Source organism: Oncorhynchus gorbuscha, unplaced genomic scaffold, assembly GCF_021184085.1.
Source record: "Oncorhynchus gorbuscha isolate QuinsamMale2020 ecotype Even-year unplaced genomic scaffold, OgorEven_v1.0 Un_scaffold_480, whole genome shotgun sequence".
In the NCBI taxonomy this organism is placed as follows: Eukaryota; Metazoa; Chordata; class Actinopteri; order Salmoniformes; family Salmonidae; genus Oncorhynchus; species Oncorhynchus gorbuscha.
The window spans coordinates 676,193-696,192 of NW_025745312.1; the positions used below are offsets into that span (position 1 = coordinate 676,193).

Here is a 20,000-nt window from a genome sequence, read left to right on the forward strand (position 1 = left end):
TACTGTACATGGAGATGTCTCTCTGCCCAGCATACTGTACTCACTGTACATGGAGATGTCTCTCTACCCATCATACTGTACTCACTGTACATGGAGATGTCTCTGTTCCATCTCTTCAGTTGATGTCTCTCTGCCCAGCATACTGTACTCACTGTACATGGAGATGTCTCTCTACCCAGCATACTGTACTCACTGTACATGGAGATGTCTCTCTGCCCAGCATACTGTACTCACTGTACATGGAGATGTCTCTCTGCCCAGCATACTGTACTCACTGTACATGGAGATATATCTGCCCAGCATACTGTACTCACTGTAAATTGAAATGTCTCTGTTCCATCTCTTCAGTTGACGTCTCTCTGCCCAGCATACTGTACTCACTGTACATGGAAATGTCTCTGTTCCATCTCTTCAGTTGATGTCTCTCTGCCCAGCATACTGTACTCACGTACATGGAGATATATCTGCCCAGCATACTGTACTCACTGTACATGGAGATGTCTCTATTCCATCTCTTCAGTTGACGTCTCTCTGCCCAGCATACTGTACTCACTGTACATGGAGATATCTCTGTCCAGCATACTGTACTCACGGTACATAGAGATGTCTCTGTTCCATCTCTTCAGTTGATGTCTCTCTGTCCAGCATACTGTACTCACTGTACATGGAGATGTCTCTATTCCATCTCTTCAGTTGACGTCTCTCTGCCCAGCATACTGTACTCACTGTACATGGAGATATATCTGCCCAGCATACTGTACTCACTGTACATGGAGATGTCTCTCTGCCCAGCATACGGTACTTAGAGATGTTTCTCTGCCCAGCATACGGTACTTAGAGATGTCTCTCTGCCAGCATACGGTACTCACTGTAAATGGAGATGTCTCTCTGCCCAGCATACTGTACTCACTGTACATGGAGATGTATCTCTGTCCAGCATACTGTACTCACTGTAAATGGAGATGTCTCTCTGCCCAGCATACTGTACTCACTGTACATGGAGATATATCTGCCCAGCATACTGTACTCACTGTACATGGAGATGTCTCTCTGCCCAGCATACGGTACTTAGAGATGTCTCTCTGCCCAGCATACGGTACTTAGAGATGTCTCTGCCCAGCATACTGTACTCAATGTAAATGGAAATGTCTCTGCCCAGCATACTGTACTCACTGTACATAGAGATGTATCTCTGTCCAGCATACGGTACTTAGAGACGTCTCTCTGTCCAGCATACGGTACGTAGAGACGTCTCTCTGTCCAGCATACGGTACTTAGAGACGTCTCTCTGTCCAGCATACGGTACTTAAAGACGTCTCTCTGTCCAGCATACGGTACATAGAGACGTCTCTCTGCCCTGCATACGGTATATAGAGACGTCTCTCTGTCCAGCATACGGTACATAGAGACGTCTCTCTGCCCTGCATACGGTATATAGAGACGTCTCTCTGCCCAGCATACGGTACTCATACCTGTTGTAAAGCTCTTTTAACACTTCTCCCTTCCTCTCTCTGCATTAGTATTTTGAGATCTCTAAAATGCCTTAGCAGAACTGACGATACGGTCTTTATACAGGAGACAAGTTGATCTTTTTCCATCAATCACAGATAAATCAGCCCTCCATCGTCACCATTTCATACATTTTCTGAAGCGGGTCTTCCTTTTAGATCGATCCAGCAGCCCTGTCTCTTATAGTCTGGTCTCTAACCAAGAGATAATACCAGGCAAGAGAGATGTTACAGTCCCCTACTTCTCTACCTCACCTCTCCCTGTCTACGTCTGCCTCTCTCCCTAGCCCTTTACCTCTCCCACCTCTACCTCTTGCCCCTCTCCTCCTCCTCTCCCTGTCTACGTCTGCCTCTCTCCCTAGCCCTTTACCTCTCCCACCTCTACCTCTTGCCCCTCTCCTCCTCCTCTCCCTGTCTACGTCTGCCTCTCTCCCTAGCCCTTTACCTCTCCCACCTCTACCTCTTGCCCCTCTCCTCCACCTCTCCCTGTCTACATCTGCCCTTTACCTCTCCCACCTCTACCTCTTGCCCCTCTCCTCCTCCTCTCCCTGTCTACGTCTGCCTCTCTCCCTAGCCCTTTACCTCTCCCACCTCTACCTCTTGCCCCTCTCCTCCACCTCTCCCTGTCTACGTCTGCCCTTTACCTCTCCCACCTCTACCTCTTGCCCCTCTCCTCCTCCTCTCCCTGTCTACGTCTGCCTCTCTCCCTAGCCCTTTACCTCTCCCACCTCTACCTCTTGCCCCTCTCCTCCTCCTCCTCCCTGTCTACGTCTGCCTCTCTCCCTAGCCCTTTACCTCTCCCACCTCTACCTCTTGCCCCTCTCCTCCTCCTCTCCCTGTCTACGTCTGCCTCTCTCCCTAGCCCTTTACCTCTCCCACCTCTACCTCTTGCCCCTCTCCTCCTCCTCTCCCTGTCTACGTCTGCCTCTCTCCCTAGCCCTTTACCTCTCCCACCTCTACCTCTTGCCCCTCTCCTCCTCCTCTCCCTGTCTACGTCTGCCTCTCTCCCTAGCCCTTTACCTCTCCCACCTCTACCTCTTGCCCCTCTCCTCCTCCTCTCCCTGTCTACGTCTGCCTCTCTCCCTAGCCCGTTACCTCTCCCACCTCTACCTCTTGCCCCTCTCCTCCCCATCTCCTCTCCACTGCTTCACGCCTCCTGGGTCCCACCTGGGTCCCTCTATGCCTCGCTTGTCTCTCAGGAGACTCTAGTGGAGCGAACGCCGTCCCTGTCTGCCCAATTAAAGCCTTAAAACATGGCTTTGTTTATGGGGACTCCCATTTGGTATGAGAGCAAACATCAATTATTCTCCCCTGCTGTCAGGCGTTAGAGTGAGACTGAGGACCTGGCCCACGGTGAGAGAGAGAGAGGAGGATGATGGATTGGACCAGCTCCCTAATCCCCGTTTTTCATTTCCATACAGATCTCTGTCTCATTTCTGCCGTCACACACACACACACAGTCACATTGAGATGGATGTTGATTGGATGAATTGTGTTTGTTGAAATCTATGTCCGGGTCAATACGACATGAATGAAGCCAATAACGTTGCTTCCAGCCTCGGTTGGTATTATTGTAGACAATATGACTTTTTGATTTTGGCGTAGTCGGCAGTCCAAAAACAAAGTTGTTAGCTGCTCATAGGGTTGGAAAGGGACATTATATTACTGGTACAAAAATATATTATCTGATTAAATCTAGTGTCCTTGTTAGGGGTACTTCAGATTATCACAGGTGTCTGTAATTATCTCTGGCCCTCGGTGTTGGCGATGTTAAAATCATTTTATGACACAGCTGTAAAAAACAATATCCTAAATACAAAACCATCAACATAGTGAATACCATCCGGTGTTTAATATGAGGATTTCAGCACTACAATATATGTTATATACAGTGCATTTGCAAAGTATTCAGACACCTAGACTTTTTCAACAACAAAAAAAAACATTCCAGAGAAAAACATAACGATTCAATCTATGAACAAAACCCCATAATGACATCACAATAACCCCATAATGACATCACAATAACCCCATAATGACGAAGCAAAAACTGTTTTTTTTTCTTTTTTTGCAAATGTAAAAAAAATCTCACATTTTAATAAGTATTGAGACCATTTCACTCAGTTCTTTGTTGAAGCACCTTTGGCAGTGATTACAGCCTAGAGTCTTTTTGGGAATAGCGCTTCAAGCTTGGCCCCGGTGATGTACTGGGCCGTGCGCACTACACTCTATAGTGCCTTGCAGTCGGAGGCCGAACTGTTGCCATACCAGGCAGTGATGCAACCCGTCAGAATGCTCTCGATGGTGCAGCTGTAGAACCTTTTGAGGATCTGAGTCTCCTGAGGGGCAATAGGTTTTATAGGCTATGTAATTGTGTGGGAAAAAAATGTTTCGATGGCCTCTACTAAAAAGAGGAGGATCAGCTTTCTATAGGCTAGGCCTACTATATTTATTCCTCAACATTCCTAATATGAAGCACATTGCTTCTCTTGACAACAGGAGTATAGCCTACCTGGCTGGCATGAAAATTAACCACAGGAAAAGGGTCCTCCATTCGCTAATTAAGTGCATAAATAACATGTATCTTTCCCCCGTTCCAAGACAGGTGTATGATAATGGTCCATTCTAAATCAAAACGAATTTCACACATATATTATTTAGTGCACACTACCGTTCAACATTTTGGGGTCACTTAGAAATGTCCTTGTTTTTTGAAAGAAAATGAAACGTTTTGTCCATTAAAATAACATCAAATTGATCAGAAATACAGTGTAGACATTATTAATGGTGTAAATGACTATTGTAGCTGGAAACGGCAGATTCTTTATGGAATATCTACATCGGCGTACAGAGGCCCATTATCAGCAGCCATCAGTCATGTGTTCCAATGGCACGTTGTGTTAGCTAATCCAAGTTTATCATTTTAAAAGGCTAATTGATCATTAGAAAACCATTTTGCAGTTATGTTAGCACAGCAGAAAACTGTTCTTCTGATTTAAAGAAGCATCAGCATTTACGGGGTCGATTACAGGCTCAAAATGTCCAGACAGAAAGACACTTTCTTCTGAAACTCGTCTGTCTATTCTTGTTCTGAGATATGAAGGCTGTTCCATGGCGAGAAATTGTCAAGAAACTGAAGATCTCGTACAACGCTGTGTACTACTCCCTTCACAGAACAGTGCTTACTGGCTCTAACCAGAATAGAAAGAGGAGTGGGAGGCCCCGGTGCACAACTGAGCAAGAGGAGAAGTACATTAGAGTATCTAGTCTGAGAAACCCACACCTCACAAGTCCTCAACTGGCAGCTTCATTAAACAGTGCCCGCAAAACTCCAGTCTCAACGTCAACAGTGAAGAGGCGACTCCGGGATGCTGGCCTTCGAGGCAGAGTTCCTCTGTCCAGTCTCAACGTCAACAGTGAAGAGGCGACTCCGGGATGCTGGCCTTCGAGGCAGAGTTCCTCTGTCCAGTCTCAACGTCAACAGTGAAGAGGCGACTCCGGGATGCTGGCCTTCGAGGCAGAGTTCCTCTGTCCAGTCTCAACGTCAACAGTGAAGAGGCGACTCCGGGATGCTGGCCTTCGAGGCAGAGTTCCTCTGTCCAGTCTCAACGTCAACAGTGAAGAGGCAACTCCGGGATGCTGACCTTCTAGGCAGAGTTCCTCTGTCCAGTCTCAACGTCAACAGTGCAACTCCGGGAGAGGCAGAGTTCCTCTGTCCAGTCTCAACATCAACAGTGAAGAGGCGACTCCGGGATGCTGGCCTTCGAGGCAGAGTTCCTCTGTCCAGTCTCAACGTCAACAGTGAAGAGGTGACTCCGGGATGCTGGCCTTCGAGGCAGAGTTCCTCTGTCCAGTCTCAACGTCAACAGTGAAGAGGCGACTCCGGGATGCTGGCCTTCGAGGCAGAGTTCCTCTGTCCAGTCTCAACGTCAACAGTGAAGAGGTGACTCCGGGATGCTGGCCTTCGAGGCAGAGTTCCTCTGTCCAGTCTCAACGTCAACAGTGAAGAGGCGACTCCGGGATGCTGGCCTTCGAGGCAGAGTTCCTCTGTCCAGTCTCAACGTCAACAGTGAAGAGGTGACTCCGGGATGCTGGCCTTCGAGGCAGAGTTCCTCTGTCCAGTCTCAACGTCAACAGTGAAGAGGCGACTCCAGGATGCTGGCCTTCTAGGCAGAGTTCCTCTGTCCAGTCTCAACATCAACAGTGAAGAGGTGACTCCGGGATGCTGGCCTTCGAGGCAGAGTTCCTCTGTCCAGTCTCAACGTCAACAGTGAAGAGGTGACTCCGGGATGCTGGCCTTCGAGGCAGAGTTCCTCTGTCCAGTCTCAACGTCAACAGTGAAGAGGTGACTCCAGGATGCTGGCCTTCTAGGCAGTCGCTAAGAAAAAGCCATGTCTCACACTGGCCAATAAAAGATTAAGACGGGCAAAAGAACACAGACACTGGACAGAGGAACTGTGTATGCTGCAGAATTGTTAATGTTGCTGTGTAGTGGTGAGAACATCAGAATTGATCATGTTGCTGTGTAGTGGTGAGGACATCAGTATTGATCATGTTGCTGTGTAGTGGTGAGAACATCAGAATTGATCATGTTGCTGTGTAGTGGTGAGAACATCAGAATTGATCATGTTGCTGTGTAGTGGTGAGAACATCAGTATTGATCATGTTGCTGTGTAGTGGTGAGAACATCAGTATTGATCATGTTGCTGTGTAGTGGTGAGGACATCAGTATTGATCATGTTGCTGTGTAGTGGTGAGGACATCAGTATTGATCATGTTGCTGTGTAGTGGTGAGAACATCAGTATTGATCATGTTGCTGTGTAGTGGTGAGAACATCAGAATTGATCATGTTGCTGTGTAGTGGTGAGGACATCAGAATTGATCATGTTGCTGTGTAGTGGTGAGGACATCAGTATTGATCATGTTGCTGTGTAGTGGTGAGAACATCAGAATTGATCATGTTGCTGTGTAGTGGTGAGAACATCAGTATTGATCATGTTGCTGTGTAGTGGTGAGGACATCAGTATTGATCATGTTGCTGTGTAGTGGTGAGAACATCAGAATTGATCATGTTGCTGTGTAGTGGTGAGGACATCAGAATTGATCATGTTGCTGTGTAGTGGTGAGGACATCAGTATTGATCATGTTGCTGTGTAGTGGTGAGAACATCAGTATTGATCATGTTGCTGTGTAGTGGTGAGAACATCAGAATTGATTATGTTTCTGTGTAGTGGTGAGGGTATCAGAATTGATCATGTTGCTGTGTAGTGGTGAGAACATCAGAATTGATTATGTTTCTGTGTAGTGGTGAGGGTATCAGAATTGATCATGTTGCTGTGTAGTGGTGAGGACATCAGAATTGATTATGTTGCAGTAGAGTCACGAGGAGAGCAGAATTGATCATGTTGCAGTAGAGTCACGAGGAGAGCAGTATGGATCATGCTGCTGTGTAGTGGTCAGAACATCAGAATTGATCATGTTGCTGTGTAGTGGTGAGGACATCAGTATTGATCATGTTGCAGTAGAGTCACGAGGAGAGCAGAATTGATCATGTTGCAGTATAGAGTCGTGAGGATAATTGATAATTCTGCAGCATAGAGTCGTGAAGAGAGGATAATTGATAATGATGCAGGAGTCATGAGGAGAGCATAATTGATAAGGACATCAGTATAGAGTCGTGAGGAGAGGATAATTGATAATGCCTTCAGTATAGAGTCGTGAAGAGAGGATAATTGATAATGCCTTCAGTATAGAGTCGTGAGGAGAGGATAATTGATCATGCCTTCAGTATAGAGTCGTGAGGAGAGGATAATTGATAATGCCTTCAGTATAGAGTCGTGAGGAGAGGATAATTGATAATGCCTTCAGTATAGAGTCGTGAAGAGAGGATAATTGATAATGATGCAGGAGAGTCATGAGGAGAGCATAATTGATAATGCCATCAGTATAGAGTCGTGAGGAGAGGATAATTGATAATGCCATCAGTATAGAGTCGTGAGGAGAGGATAATTGATAATGCCATCAGTATAGAGTCGTAAAGAGATCAGCATTGATCATGCTGCAGTATAGAGTCGCGAGGAGAGGATAATTGATAATGCCTTCAGTATAGAGTCGTGAGGAGAGGATAATTGATAATGCCATCATTATAGAGTCGTGAGGAGAGGATAATTGATAATGCCATCAGTATAGAGTCGTAAGGAGATCAGCATAGACAATGCTGCAGTATAGAGTCACGAGGAGATGATAATTGATAATGCCTTCAGTATTGAGTCCTGAGGAGAGGATAATTGATAATTCCATCAGTATAGAGTCGTGAGGAGAGGATAATTGATAATGCCATCAGTATAGAGTCGTAAAGAGATCAGCATTGATCATGCTGCAGTATAGAGTCGTGAGGAGAGGATAATTGATAATGCCATCATTATAGAGTCGTGAGGAGAGGACAATCAATACTGCCATCAGTATAGAGTCGTGAGGAGATGTTCATTGATAATGCTGCGGTATGGAGACATGAGGAGAGGATCATTGATAATGCTGCAATATAGAGGCATGAGATGATCATTGATAATGCTGCGGTATAGAGTCATGAGGAGATGATCATTGATAATGCTGCGGTATAGAGACACAATGAGAGTATAATTGATAATCTGTGGTATAGAGACATGAGAGGATAATTGATAGAGACATGAGGAGATCAGAATTGATAATGCTGTGGTATATAGACATGAGGAGAGGATCATTGATAATGCTGCAGTATAGAGACATGAGGATAGGATCATTGATAATGCTGCAGTATAGAGACATGAGGAGAGGTTCATTGATAATGCTGCAGTATAGAGACATGAGGAGAGGATCATTGACAATGCTGCAGTATAGAGACATGAGGAGAGGATCATTGATAATGCTGCAGTATAGAGACATGAGGAGAGGATCATTGATAATGCTGCAGTATAGAGACATGAGGAGAGGATCATTGACAATGCTGCAGTATAGAGACATGAGGAGAGGATCATTGATAATGCTGCAGTATAGAGACATGAGGAGAGGATCATTGATAATGCTGCATTATAGAGACATGAGGAGAGGATCATTGATAATGCTGCAGCATAGAGACATGAGGAGAGGTTCATTGATAATGCTGCAGTATAGAGACATGAGGAGAGGATCATTGATAATGCTGCAGTATAGAGACATGAGGAGAGGTTCATTGATAATGCTGCAGCATAGGGACATGAGGAGAGGTTCATTGATAATGCTGCAGTATAGAGACATGAGGAGAGGATCATTGATAATGCTGCAGTATAGAGACATGAGGAGAGGATCATTGATAATGCTGCAGTATAGAGACATGAGGAGAGGATCATTGATAATGCTGCAGTATAGAGACATGAGGAGAGGATCATTGATAATGCTGCAGTATAGAGTCATCAGAGAGTCTTATCTGAATATTTTATTTGATTCCCCCTCTTTCTCAAAAAAAGTTGTTGCCATAGAAACCAGCTATAGTTCATCACGAAGATGAAGTTGAGAGATCAACACCTAAGAGGGTGTGTTTAGGGCTGTCCCTGACTAAAAACCACACCTAAGAGGGTGTGTTAGGGCTGTCCCTGACTAAAAACAACATCTAAGAGGGTGTGTTAAAGGGTGTGTTAGAGTTGTCCCTGACTAAAAACACCACCTGAGGAGGGTGTGTTAGAGGGTGTGTTAGAGCTGTCCCTGACTAAAAACACCACCTGAGGAGGGTGTGTTAGAGGGTGTGTTAGAGTTGTCCCTGACTAAAAACACCACCTGAGGAGGGTGTGTTAGAGGGTGTGTTAGTTGTCCCTGACTAAAAACACCACCTGAGGAGGGTGTGTTAGAGGGTGTGTTAGGGCTGTCCCTGACTAAAAACACCACCTGAGGAGGGTGTGTTAGGGCTGTCCCTGACTAAAAACACCACCTGAGGAGGGTGTGTTAGAGGGTGTGTTAGGGCTGTCCCTGATTAAAAACACCACCTGAGGAGGGTGTGTTAGAGGGTGTGTTAGGGCTGTCCCTGACTAAAAACACCACCTGAGGTGGGTGTGTTAGAGCTGTCCCTGACTAAAAACACCACCTGAGGTGGGTGTGTTAGAGCTGTCCCTGACTAAAAACACCACCTGAGGAGGGTGTGTTAGAGGGTGTGTTAGAGGGTGTGTTAGAGGGTGTGTTAGAGGGTGTGTTAGAGCTGTCCCTGACTAAAAACACCACCTGAGGAGGGTGTGTTAGGGCTGTCCCTGACTAAAAACACCACCTGAGGAGGGTGTGTTAGAGGGTGTGTTAGGGCTGTCCCTGATTAAAAACACCACCTGAGGAGGGTGTGTTAGAGGGTGTGTTAGGGCTGTCCCTGACTAAAAACACCACCTGAGGTGGGTGTGTTAGAGCTGTCCCTGACTAAAAACACCACCCGAGGAGGGTGTGTTAGAGGGTGTGTTAGGGCTGTCCCTGATTAAAAACACCACCTGAGGAGGGTGTGTTAGAGGGTGTGTTAGAGCTGTCCCTGACTAAAAACACCACCTGAGGAGGGTGTGTTAGAGGGTGTTAGAGGCTGTGTTAGAGGCTGTGTTAGAGGGTGTGTTAGAGGCTGTGTTAGAGGCTGTGTTAGAGGGTGTGTTAGAGGGTGTGTTAGGGCTGTGTTAGAGGGTGTGTTAGAGGCTGTGTTAGAGGGTGTGTTAGAGGGTGTGTTAGGGCTGTGTTAGAGGGTGTGTTAGAGGCTGTGTTAGAGGGTGTGTTAGAGCTGTCCCTGACTAAAAACACCACCTGAGGAGGGTGTGTTAGAGGGTGTGTTAGAGGGTGTGTTAGAGGGTGTGTTAGAGCTGTCCCTGACTAAAAACAACACCTGAGGAGGGTGTGTTAGAGGCTGTGTTAGAGGGTGTGTTAGAGGGTGTGTTAGAGGGTGTGTTAGAGGGTGTGTTAGAGGGTGTGTTAGAGGGTGTGTTAGAGGGTGTGTTAGAGGGTGTGTTAGAGGGTGTGTTAGAGGGTGTGTTAGAGGGTGTGTTAGAGGTGTGTTAGAGGGTGTGTTAGAGGCTGTGTTAGAGGGTGTGTTAGAGGGTGTGTTAGAGGGTGTGTTAGAGGGTGTGTTAGAGGGTGTGTTAGAGGGTGTGTTAGAGGGTGTGTTAGAGGGTGTGTTAGAGGGTGTGTTAGAGGGTGTGTTAGAGGCTGTGTTAGAGGGTGTGTTAGAGGGTGTGTTAGAGGGTGTGTTAGAGGGTGTGTTAGAGGGTGTGTTAGAGGGTGTGTTAGAGGGTGTGTTAGAGGGTGTGTTAGAGGGTGTGTTAGAGCTGTCCCTGACTAAAAACACCACCTGAGGAGGGTGTGTTAGAGGCTGTGTTAGAGGGTGTGTTAGAGCTGTCCCTGACTAAAAACACCACCTGAGGAGGGTGTGTTAGAGGGTGTGTTAGAGGGTGTGTTAGAGGGTGTGTTAGAGGGTGTGTTAGAGGGTGTGTTAGAGGGTGTGTTAGAGGGTGTGTTAGAGGGTGTGTTAGAGGGTGTGTTAGAGGCTGTGTTAGAGGGTGTGTTAGAGGGTGTGTTAGAGGGTGTGTTAGAGGGTGTGTTAGAGGGTCTTCATATCTCCAAATCAATGTCATGTGGTTAATCAAATTTATATCTAAATTAAACTGATACAACTGTAAAAGTAACTTCTATTGGCAATATGTAAAAATGGCCTACATTAACCAACACAATAAAACCATTAGCAGCCTGCAGGTAGAAAATAATCCTGATTTTAAAAATAAATAAAACATCCTATAAATCACATTGGCTACGCATGGCCTGTCTGCAAGGAACTTGAAACATCGTGTCAACTATTAACTTGATCCGAGCCTCATCGTGCTAGCAAACTTTCAACATTGTATAAAATGTTCTGGGCCCTTTAGAGAGTTCCCTGCGTTATTGAGCTCCGTACAGACAGACACAGCTGTATACTATGTGTTCAAGGGTTAAGAAGTAATCAGGTAGGCCTATTTTATGATGTTTCCTTCCGGATCAGAGCATAACATTCTCCTTTCATGCTGAGTGGTTGTTGAAAGGCACGTTGAGGAACTAGTGTCATTCTCAACGGATGTATAAAAACAGACCGCTATAATGGATTAGTCCACTGAGACAGACCTCTATAATGGATCAGTCCACTGAGACAGGCCTCTATAATGGATTAGTCCACTGAGACAGGCTAACGCCAGGGTAGTGGGTTCGATTCCCGGGACCACCCATACGTAGAATGTATGCACACATGACTGTAAGTCGCTTTGGATAAAAGCGTCCGCTAAATGGCATATATTATTATTATTATTATTAAAGGATTAGTCCACTGAGACAGACCTCTATTATGGATTAGTCCACTGAGACAGACCTCTACAATGGATTAGTCCACTGAGACAGACCTCTATAATGGATTAGTCCACTGAGACAGACCTCTATAATGGATTAGTCCACTGAGACAGACCGCTATAATGGATTAGTCCACTGAGACAGACCTCTATAATGGATTAGTCCACTGAGACAGACCTCTATAATGGATTAGTCCACTGAGACAGACCTCTATAATGGATTAGTCCACTGAGACAGACCTCTATTATGGATTAGTCCACTGAGACAGACCTCTATAATGGATTAGTCCACTGAGACAGACCTCTATAATGGATTAGTCCACTGAGACAGACCGCTATAATGGATTAGTCCACTGAGACAGACCTCTATAATGGATTAGTCCACTGAGACAGACCTCTATAATGGATTAGTCCACTGAGACAGACCTCTATAATGGATTAGTCCACTGAGACAGACCTCTATAATGGATTAGTCCACTGAGACAGGCCTCTATAATGGATTAGTCCACTGAGACAGACCTCTATAATGGATTAGTCCACTGAGACAGACCTCTATAATGGATTAGTCCACTGAGACAGACCTCTATAATGGATTAGTCCACTGAGACAGACCTCTATAATGGATTAGTCCACTGAGACAGACCTCTATAATGGATTAGTCCACTGAGACAGGCCTCTATAATGGATTAGTCCACTGAGACAGGCCTCTATAATGGATTAGTCCACTGAGACAGGCCTCTATAATGGATTAGTCCACTGAGACAGACCTCTATAATGGATTAGTCCACTGAGACAGACCTCTATAATGGATTAGTCCACTGAGACAGACCTCTATAATGGATTAGTCCACTGAGACAGACCTCTATAATGGATTAGTCCACTGAGACAGACCTCTATAATGGATTAGTCCACTGAGACAGACCTCTATTATGGATTAGTCCACTGAGAAAGGCCTCTATAATGGATTAGTCCACTGAGACAGACCTCTATAATGGATTAGTCCACTGAGACAGACCTCTATAATGGATTAGTCCACTGAGACAGACCTCTATAATGGATTAGTCCACTGAGACAGACCTCTATAATGGATTAGTCCACTGAGACAGACCTCTATAATGGATTAGTCCACTGAGACAGACCTCTATAATGGATTAGTCCACTGAGACAGACCTCTATTATGGATTAGTCCACTGAGACAGGCCTCTATAATGGATTAGTCCACTGAGACAGACCTCTATAATGGATTAGTCCACTGAGACAGACCTCTATAATGGATTAGTCCACTGAGACAGGCCTCTATAATGGATTAGTCCACTGAGACAGGCCTCTATAATGGATTAGTCCACTGAGACAGGCCTCTATAATGGATTAGTCCACTGAGACAGGCCTCTATAGATAGATCTATCTATCTATCCTATCTATCTATCCTATCTATCTATCCTATCTATCTATCTATCTATCTATCTATCTATCTATCTATCTATCTATCTATCTATCTATCTATCTATCTATCTATCTATCTATCTATCTATCTATCTATCTATCTATCTATCTATCTGTACGTGAGTCTGTGTGGTCAACCCCTAGTGTACGTGAGTCTGTGTGGTCAACCCCTAGTGTACGTGAGTCTGTGTGGTCAACCCCTAGTGTACGTGAGTCGGTGTGGTCAACCCCTAGTGTACGTGAGTCTGTGTGGTCAACCCCTAGTGTACATGAGTCTGTGTGGTCAACCCCTAGTGTACGTGAGTCTGTGTGGTCAACCCCTAGTGTACGTGAGTCTGTGTGGTCAACCCCTAGTGTACGTGAGTCTGTGTGGTCAACCCCTAGTGTACTGTACCCTCTGTAGTTCTCACTGGAGACAGTCTAGAGGGGTTAAAACACACACAGAGGATTGAGACTGTATAAAAGATGTACTCATCAAATTCCTGACACAAATGTACAAGCCAATACCTCTAGACTGCACTCTGGACTTAACTTGTCCATTAGTGCCCCATCGATGTCTTGTTTACCTGCAAAAACAGGTACACTGTGTTCTCAAATCATTTTTACATTTAATTGTGGACTAATTGTTGTTCAGAGGTCTTGCTCCCTTTTCGGCGAGGAAGTGTTGTACACACATTACTCTGCACTTGAACATATCAACAGAGAGATGTGGAGAATAGATGATATGGCTTCTTCCCAAATGGCTCCCTATTCCCTATGGGCTCTGGTCTATAGTAGTGCTAGATATAGGGAATAGGGTGCCATCTGGTCTATAGTAGTGCACTATATAGGGAATAGGGTGCCATCTGGTCTATAGTACTGCACTATAGAGAATAGGGTGCCATCTGGTCTATAGTAGTGCACTCTATAGGGAATAGGGTGCCATCTGGTTTAGTAGTGCTATAAAATAGGTACACTGGTCTCAAATCACTATTAGAGAATAGGGTGCCATCTTCTAAGTAGTGGACTAATAGGGAATAGGTGCCATCTGGTCTATAGTAGTGCACTATATAGGGAATAGGGTGCCATCTGGTCTATAGTAGTGCACTAAATAGGGAATAGGGTGCCATCTGGTCTATAGTAGTGCACTATATAGGGAATAGGGTGCCATCTGGTCTATAGTAGGGCACTATATAGGGAATAGGGTGCCATCTGGTCTATAGTAGTACACTATATAGGGAATAGGGTGCCATCTGGTCTATAGTAGTGCACTAAATAGGGAATAGGGTGCCATCTGGTCTATAGTAGTGCACTATATAGGGAATAGGGTGCCATCTGGTCTATAGTAGGGCACTATATAGGGAATAGGGTGCCATCTGGTCTATAGTAGTACACTATATAGGGAATAGGGTGCCATCTGGTCTATAGTAGGGCACTATATAGGGAATAGGGTGCCATCTGGTCTATAGTAGTACACTATATAGGGAATAGGGTGCCATCTGGTCTATAGTAGTGCACTATATAGGGAATAGGGTGCCATCTGGTCTATAGTAGTGCACTATATAGGGAATAGGGTGCCATCTGGTCTATAGTAGTGCACTATATAGGGAATAGGGTGCCATCTGGTCTATAGTAGTGCACTAAATAGGGAATAGGGTGCCATCTGGTCTATAGTAGTGCACTATATAGGGAATAGGGTGCCATCTGGTCTATAGTAGGGCACTATATAGGGAATAGGGTGCCATCTGGTCTATAGTAGTGCACTATATAGGGAATAGGGTGCCATCTGGTCTATAGTAGTGCACTATATAGGGAATAGGGTGCCATCTGGTCTATAGTAGTGCACTAAATAGGGAATAGGGTGCCATCTGGTTTATAGTAGTGCACTATATAGGGAATAGGGTGCCATCTGGTCTATAGTAGTGCACTATATAGGGAATAGGGTGCAATCTGGTCTATAGTAGTACACTATATTATTATTAATAGGGTGTCATCTGGTTTATAGTAGTGCACTATATAGGGAATAGGGTGCCATCTGGTCTATAGTAGTGTACTATATAGGGAATAGGGTACAATTTGTGCCGCAAAAAAAATCAACTCCCATTTAATTTGCCATAATGTATTTTTCCCTCCCATTACCAGCCCCCAGTGGTTACAGCATCAATTACATTGTTTTGGAACGAAGCTAAAAGGGGCACTCCGTAGTTTAAACATTAACAACGTACCTGCCTCTGCTTTTTAGTTTTTTAAAGCGAAGGGATGGACATGGAGAAACACTCTCAAATTCACAGACAAGAGTTATGGATGCAACGACTTGACAACGACTTGACAACGACTTGACAGCCCAACTGATCGTTTTATGTGTTGAGTCTATGCAGTGTTTTGTTTACAATGTTTACAAATATTGCCATTAAAAAGCAAGCTGATATTCTGGGGTTCTGATGGAGTGTGACAGTTGAACTAAACTCATGAGGGATTATTAAATGATAATATTCAACCATCAATGGGTATATATCATTAAATTATAAATTATAAGGATCATTCTAATCTGTCCTTCTGTAGCTCAGTTGGTAGAGCATGGCGCTTGTAACTCCAGGGTAGTGGGTTCGATCCCCGGGACCACCCATACGTAGAATGTATGCACACATGACTGTAAGTCGCTTTGGATAAAAGCGTCTGCTAAATGGCATATATTATATTATTATATTATGAGGGATTCATCTGCTTTATTCCCTCAGTCAATACTAGTATATAATCTGTGCTAGATTAATCGGATTTATTCCCTCAGTCAATAATATTATATAATCTGTGCTAGATTAATCTGATTTATTCCCTCAGTCAATAATATTATATAATCTGTGCTAGATTCATCTGCTTTATTCCCTCAGTCAATAATATGATATAATCTGTGCTAGATTAATCTGCTTTATTCCCTCAGTCAATAATATTATATAATCTGTGCTAGATTAATCTGCTTTATTCCCTTAGTCGATAATATTATATAATCTGTGCTAGATTAATCTGCTTTATTCCCTTAGTCAATAATATTATATAATCTGTGCTAGATTAATCTGCTTTATTCCCTTAGTCAATAATATTATATAATCTGTGCTAGATTAATCTGCTTTATTCCCTCAGTCAATAATATTATATAATCTGTGCTAGATTAATCTGCTTTATTCCCTTAGTCAATAATTTTATATAATATGTGCTAGATTAATCTGCTTTATTCCCTTAGTCAATAATATTATTTAATCTGTGCTAGATTAATCTGCTTTATTCCCTCAGTCAATAATATTATATAATCTGTGCTAGATTAATCTGCTTTATTCCCTTAGTCGATAATATTATATAATCTGTGCTAGATTAATCTGCTTTATTCCCTCAGTCAATAATATTATATAATCTGTGCTAGATTAATCTGCTTTATTCCCTCAGTCAATAATATTATATAATCTGTGCTAGATTAATCTGTTTTATTCCCTTAGTCAATAATAATGTAATCTGTGCTAGATTAATCTGCTTTATTCCCTTAGTCAATAATATTATAGAATCTGTCCTAGATTAATCTGGTTCATTACCTTGAGGAATCATCTCTAATCTGTCCTAGATTAATCATGTTTCATTACCTTGTGGAATCATATCTAATCTGTGCTAGATTAATCTGTTTTATTACATTGGGGAATCATCTCTATGTGCTAGATTAATTTGATTTATTACCTTGGGGAATCATCTCTAATCTGTGCTAGATTAATCTGATTTATTCCTTTGGAGAATAATCTGATTTAGTCTCCTAGATTAATCTACTCTATTTCCTTGCGGAATAATCTAGTCTGTGCTAGAGTAATCTGCTCTATTCCCATGGGGAATAATCTAGTCTCTGCTAGAGTAATCTGCTCTATTCCCATGGGGAATAATCTAGTCTGTGCTAGAGTAATCTGCTCTATTCCCATGGGGAATAATCTTAATATAATAATAATATATGCCATTTAGCAGACGCTTTTATCCAAAGCGACTTACAGTCATGTGTGCATACATTCCATGGGGAATAATCAAGTGCCATGCTCTACCAACTGAGCTACAGAAGGACCATCTTGTCTGTGCTAGAGTAATCTGCTCTATTCCCATGGGGAATAATCTAGTCTGTGCTAGAGTAATGGGGAATAATCTAGTCTGTGCTAGAGTAATCTGCTCTATTCCCATGGGGAATAATCTAGTCTGTGCTAGAGTAATCTGCTCTATTTCCATGGGGAATAATCTAGTCTCTGCTAGAGTAATCTGCTCTATTCCCATGGGGAATAATCGAGTCTCTGCTAGAGTAACCTGCTCTATTCCCATGGGGAATCATCTAGTCTGTGCAAGAGTAATCTGCTGTATTCCCATGGGGAATAATCTAGTCTGTGCTAGAGTAATCTGCTCTATTCCCATGGGGAATAATCTAGTCTGTGCTAGAGTAATCTGCTCTATTCCCATGGGGAATAATCTAGTCTGTGCTAGAGTAATCTGTTCTATTCCCATGGGGAATAATCTAGTCTGTGCTAGAGTAATCTGCTCTATTCCCATGGGGAATAATCTAGTCTGTGCTAGAGTAATCTGCTCTATTCCCATGGAGAATAATCTAGTCTGTGCTAGAGTAATGGGGAATAATCTAGTCTGTGCTAGAGTAATCTGCTCTATTCCCATGGGGAATAATCTAGTCTGTGCTAGAGTAATCTGCTCTATTCCCATGGGGAATATATACTGTTCTGTTGTAGCACAGCAATTTAGAAAGAGAGGCAGCTGGGCCATTACTATTTATTTACTGAGTTCCCTCTTTCATTTCCTCCTCCGGTTTTCTCCCTCTCTATCCCCCCTCTCTCTTCCTTAATCTGCCCCTCCTATCAAGTAATGGGATCCTTTGTTCAGCGGTTAGGAAAGGAAGGAAGGGAATGAGAAGCATCCGTTCAGACTCCTTTCTAATTAAGCCTAGTCTAATTGGTCTCCGTTCTCAGGCTGTAGTGACGGGAGACCAGGGAAGGTACATCTCACCGGTGTTATCTCTCCAGGCTTAGGAACATAGGGGCAGGTAGCCTAGTGGTTAGAGGCAGGTAGCCTAGTGGTTAGAGGCAGGTAGCCTAGTGGGTAGAGGCAGGTAGCCTAGTGGTTAGAGGCAGGTAGCCTAGTGGTTAGAGGCAGGTAGCCTAGTGGTTAGAGGCAGGTAGCCTAGTGGTTAGAGGAAGGTAGCCTAGTGGTTAGAGGCAGGTAGCCTAGTGGTTAGAGTCAGGCTTGTAGGCTCCACACCCCTCTTCTCACCTCTCCTATTTCTGATCTTGCTGGACCAGACTCTTCTATCAGAATCACTCTTCATCCCTCCCTTCCTCTTTTGTCTAGTAAGTCCTCTTCCGTTACGTTGAATCCTTAATGGTTTCTGTAGAAACACACCTCTCACAGCGTCAACCGACAGAGAGAGATGTTCATTTTTCACTCCACTTTCTCCAATCCATCTCTCTCTCTCTCTTGACCCTCCCCCGAACACTTCAACACCAATCAGTTTTATCTCACTGTGCCAATGTCTCAAACACTCTCCTCTAACTCTCCTCTCAGCCCAGTTATCCTTCAATGGCTGAGACTGGCTGGGCCTCTCTCCCTGTCTCAGTTCAGGCTTCTGGCTGGGCCTCTCTCCCTGTCTCAGTCCTGGCTTCTAGCTGGGCCTCTCTCCCTGTCTCAGTTCAGGCTTCTGGCTGGGCCTCTCTCCCTGTCTCAGTCCTGGCTTCTAGCTGGGCCTCTCTCCCTGTCTCAGTTCAGGCTTCTAGCTGGGCCTCTCTCCCTGTCTCAGTTCAGGCTTCTAGCTGGGCCTCTCTCCCTGTCTCAGTTCAGGCTTCTAGCTGGGCCTCTCTCCCTGTCTCAGTCCTGGCTTCTAGCTGGGCCTCTCTCCCTGTCTCAGTTCAGGCTTCTAGCTGGGCCTCTCTCCCTGTCTCAGTTCAGGCTTCTAGCTGGGCCTCTCTCCCTGTCTCAGTTCAGGCTTCTGGCTGGGCCTCTCTCCCTGTCTCAGTTCAGGCTTCTGGCTGGGCCTCTCTCCCTGTCTCAGTCCTGGCTTCTAGCTGGGCCTCTCTCCCTGTCTCAGTTCAGGCTTCTAGCTGGGCCTCTCCCCCTGTCTCAGTTCAGGCTTCTGGCTGGGCCTCTCCCCCTGTCTCAGTTCAGGCTTCTGGCTGGGCCTCTCCCCCTGTCTCAGCCCAGCCTGGCTATAGGACCCGTTCCAGGCCTACTGTTTCTGGCTGGGACTTTCTCCCTGCCTCCCACTCTCAGCTCAACAGGGTTATTAGCGAGCCCAGCTTCGACTCTGACTTGATAATTGAGCTCATTTTCCTCCTCTCCATCTGCTCCTGCTGCTCCTCAAGACAAACAACAATCATTGAGCCACTGCTTTTACTGGACACCAGTTACAGTAGGGACTATGTGTTTTGTATTGTGTATTGAATATTTTTCTCTCTCCCCCTCTTTTTCTCTCTCCATCCCCCTCTTTTTCTCTCTCCTCCCCCTCTTTTTCTCTCTCTCTTTCTCTCCTCTCTCTCTCTCTCTCCACCCCTCCTCTCTCCCCATTCCCCTCTCTGTCTCTCTCTCTCTCTCTCTCTCTCTCTCTCTCTCTCTCTCTCTCTCTCTCTCTCTCTCTCTCTCTCTCTCTCTCTCCACCCCCCCCTCTCTCTCCCCATTCCCCTCTCTGTCTCTCTCTCTGTACAGGGCAGCTTCGTGGCC

The 20,000-nt window shown here is 44.7% G+C and overlaps 1 protein-coding gene across 1 annotated transcript in view; it reads left to right on the forward strand.

The window, feature by feature from the left end:
- LOC124018336 (dedicator of cytokinesis protein 1-like) overlaps positions 1 to 20,000 on the forward strand; it is a 338,789-nt gene that overhangs the window by 315,360 nt on the left and 3,429 nt on the right. The window contains 1 exon segment of the mRNA XM_046333610.1: positions 19,986 to 20,000. This exon segment is cut by the window's right edge and continues 87 nt beyond it. Within this exon segment, the coding sequence (XP_046189566.1) occupies positions 19,986 to 20,000 (15 nt within the window).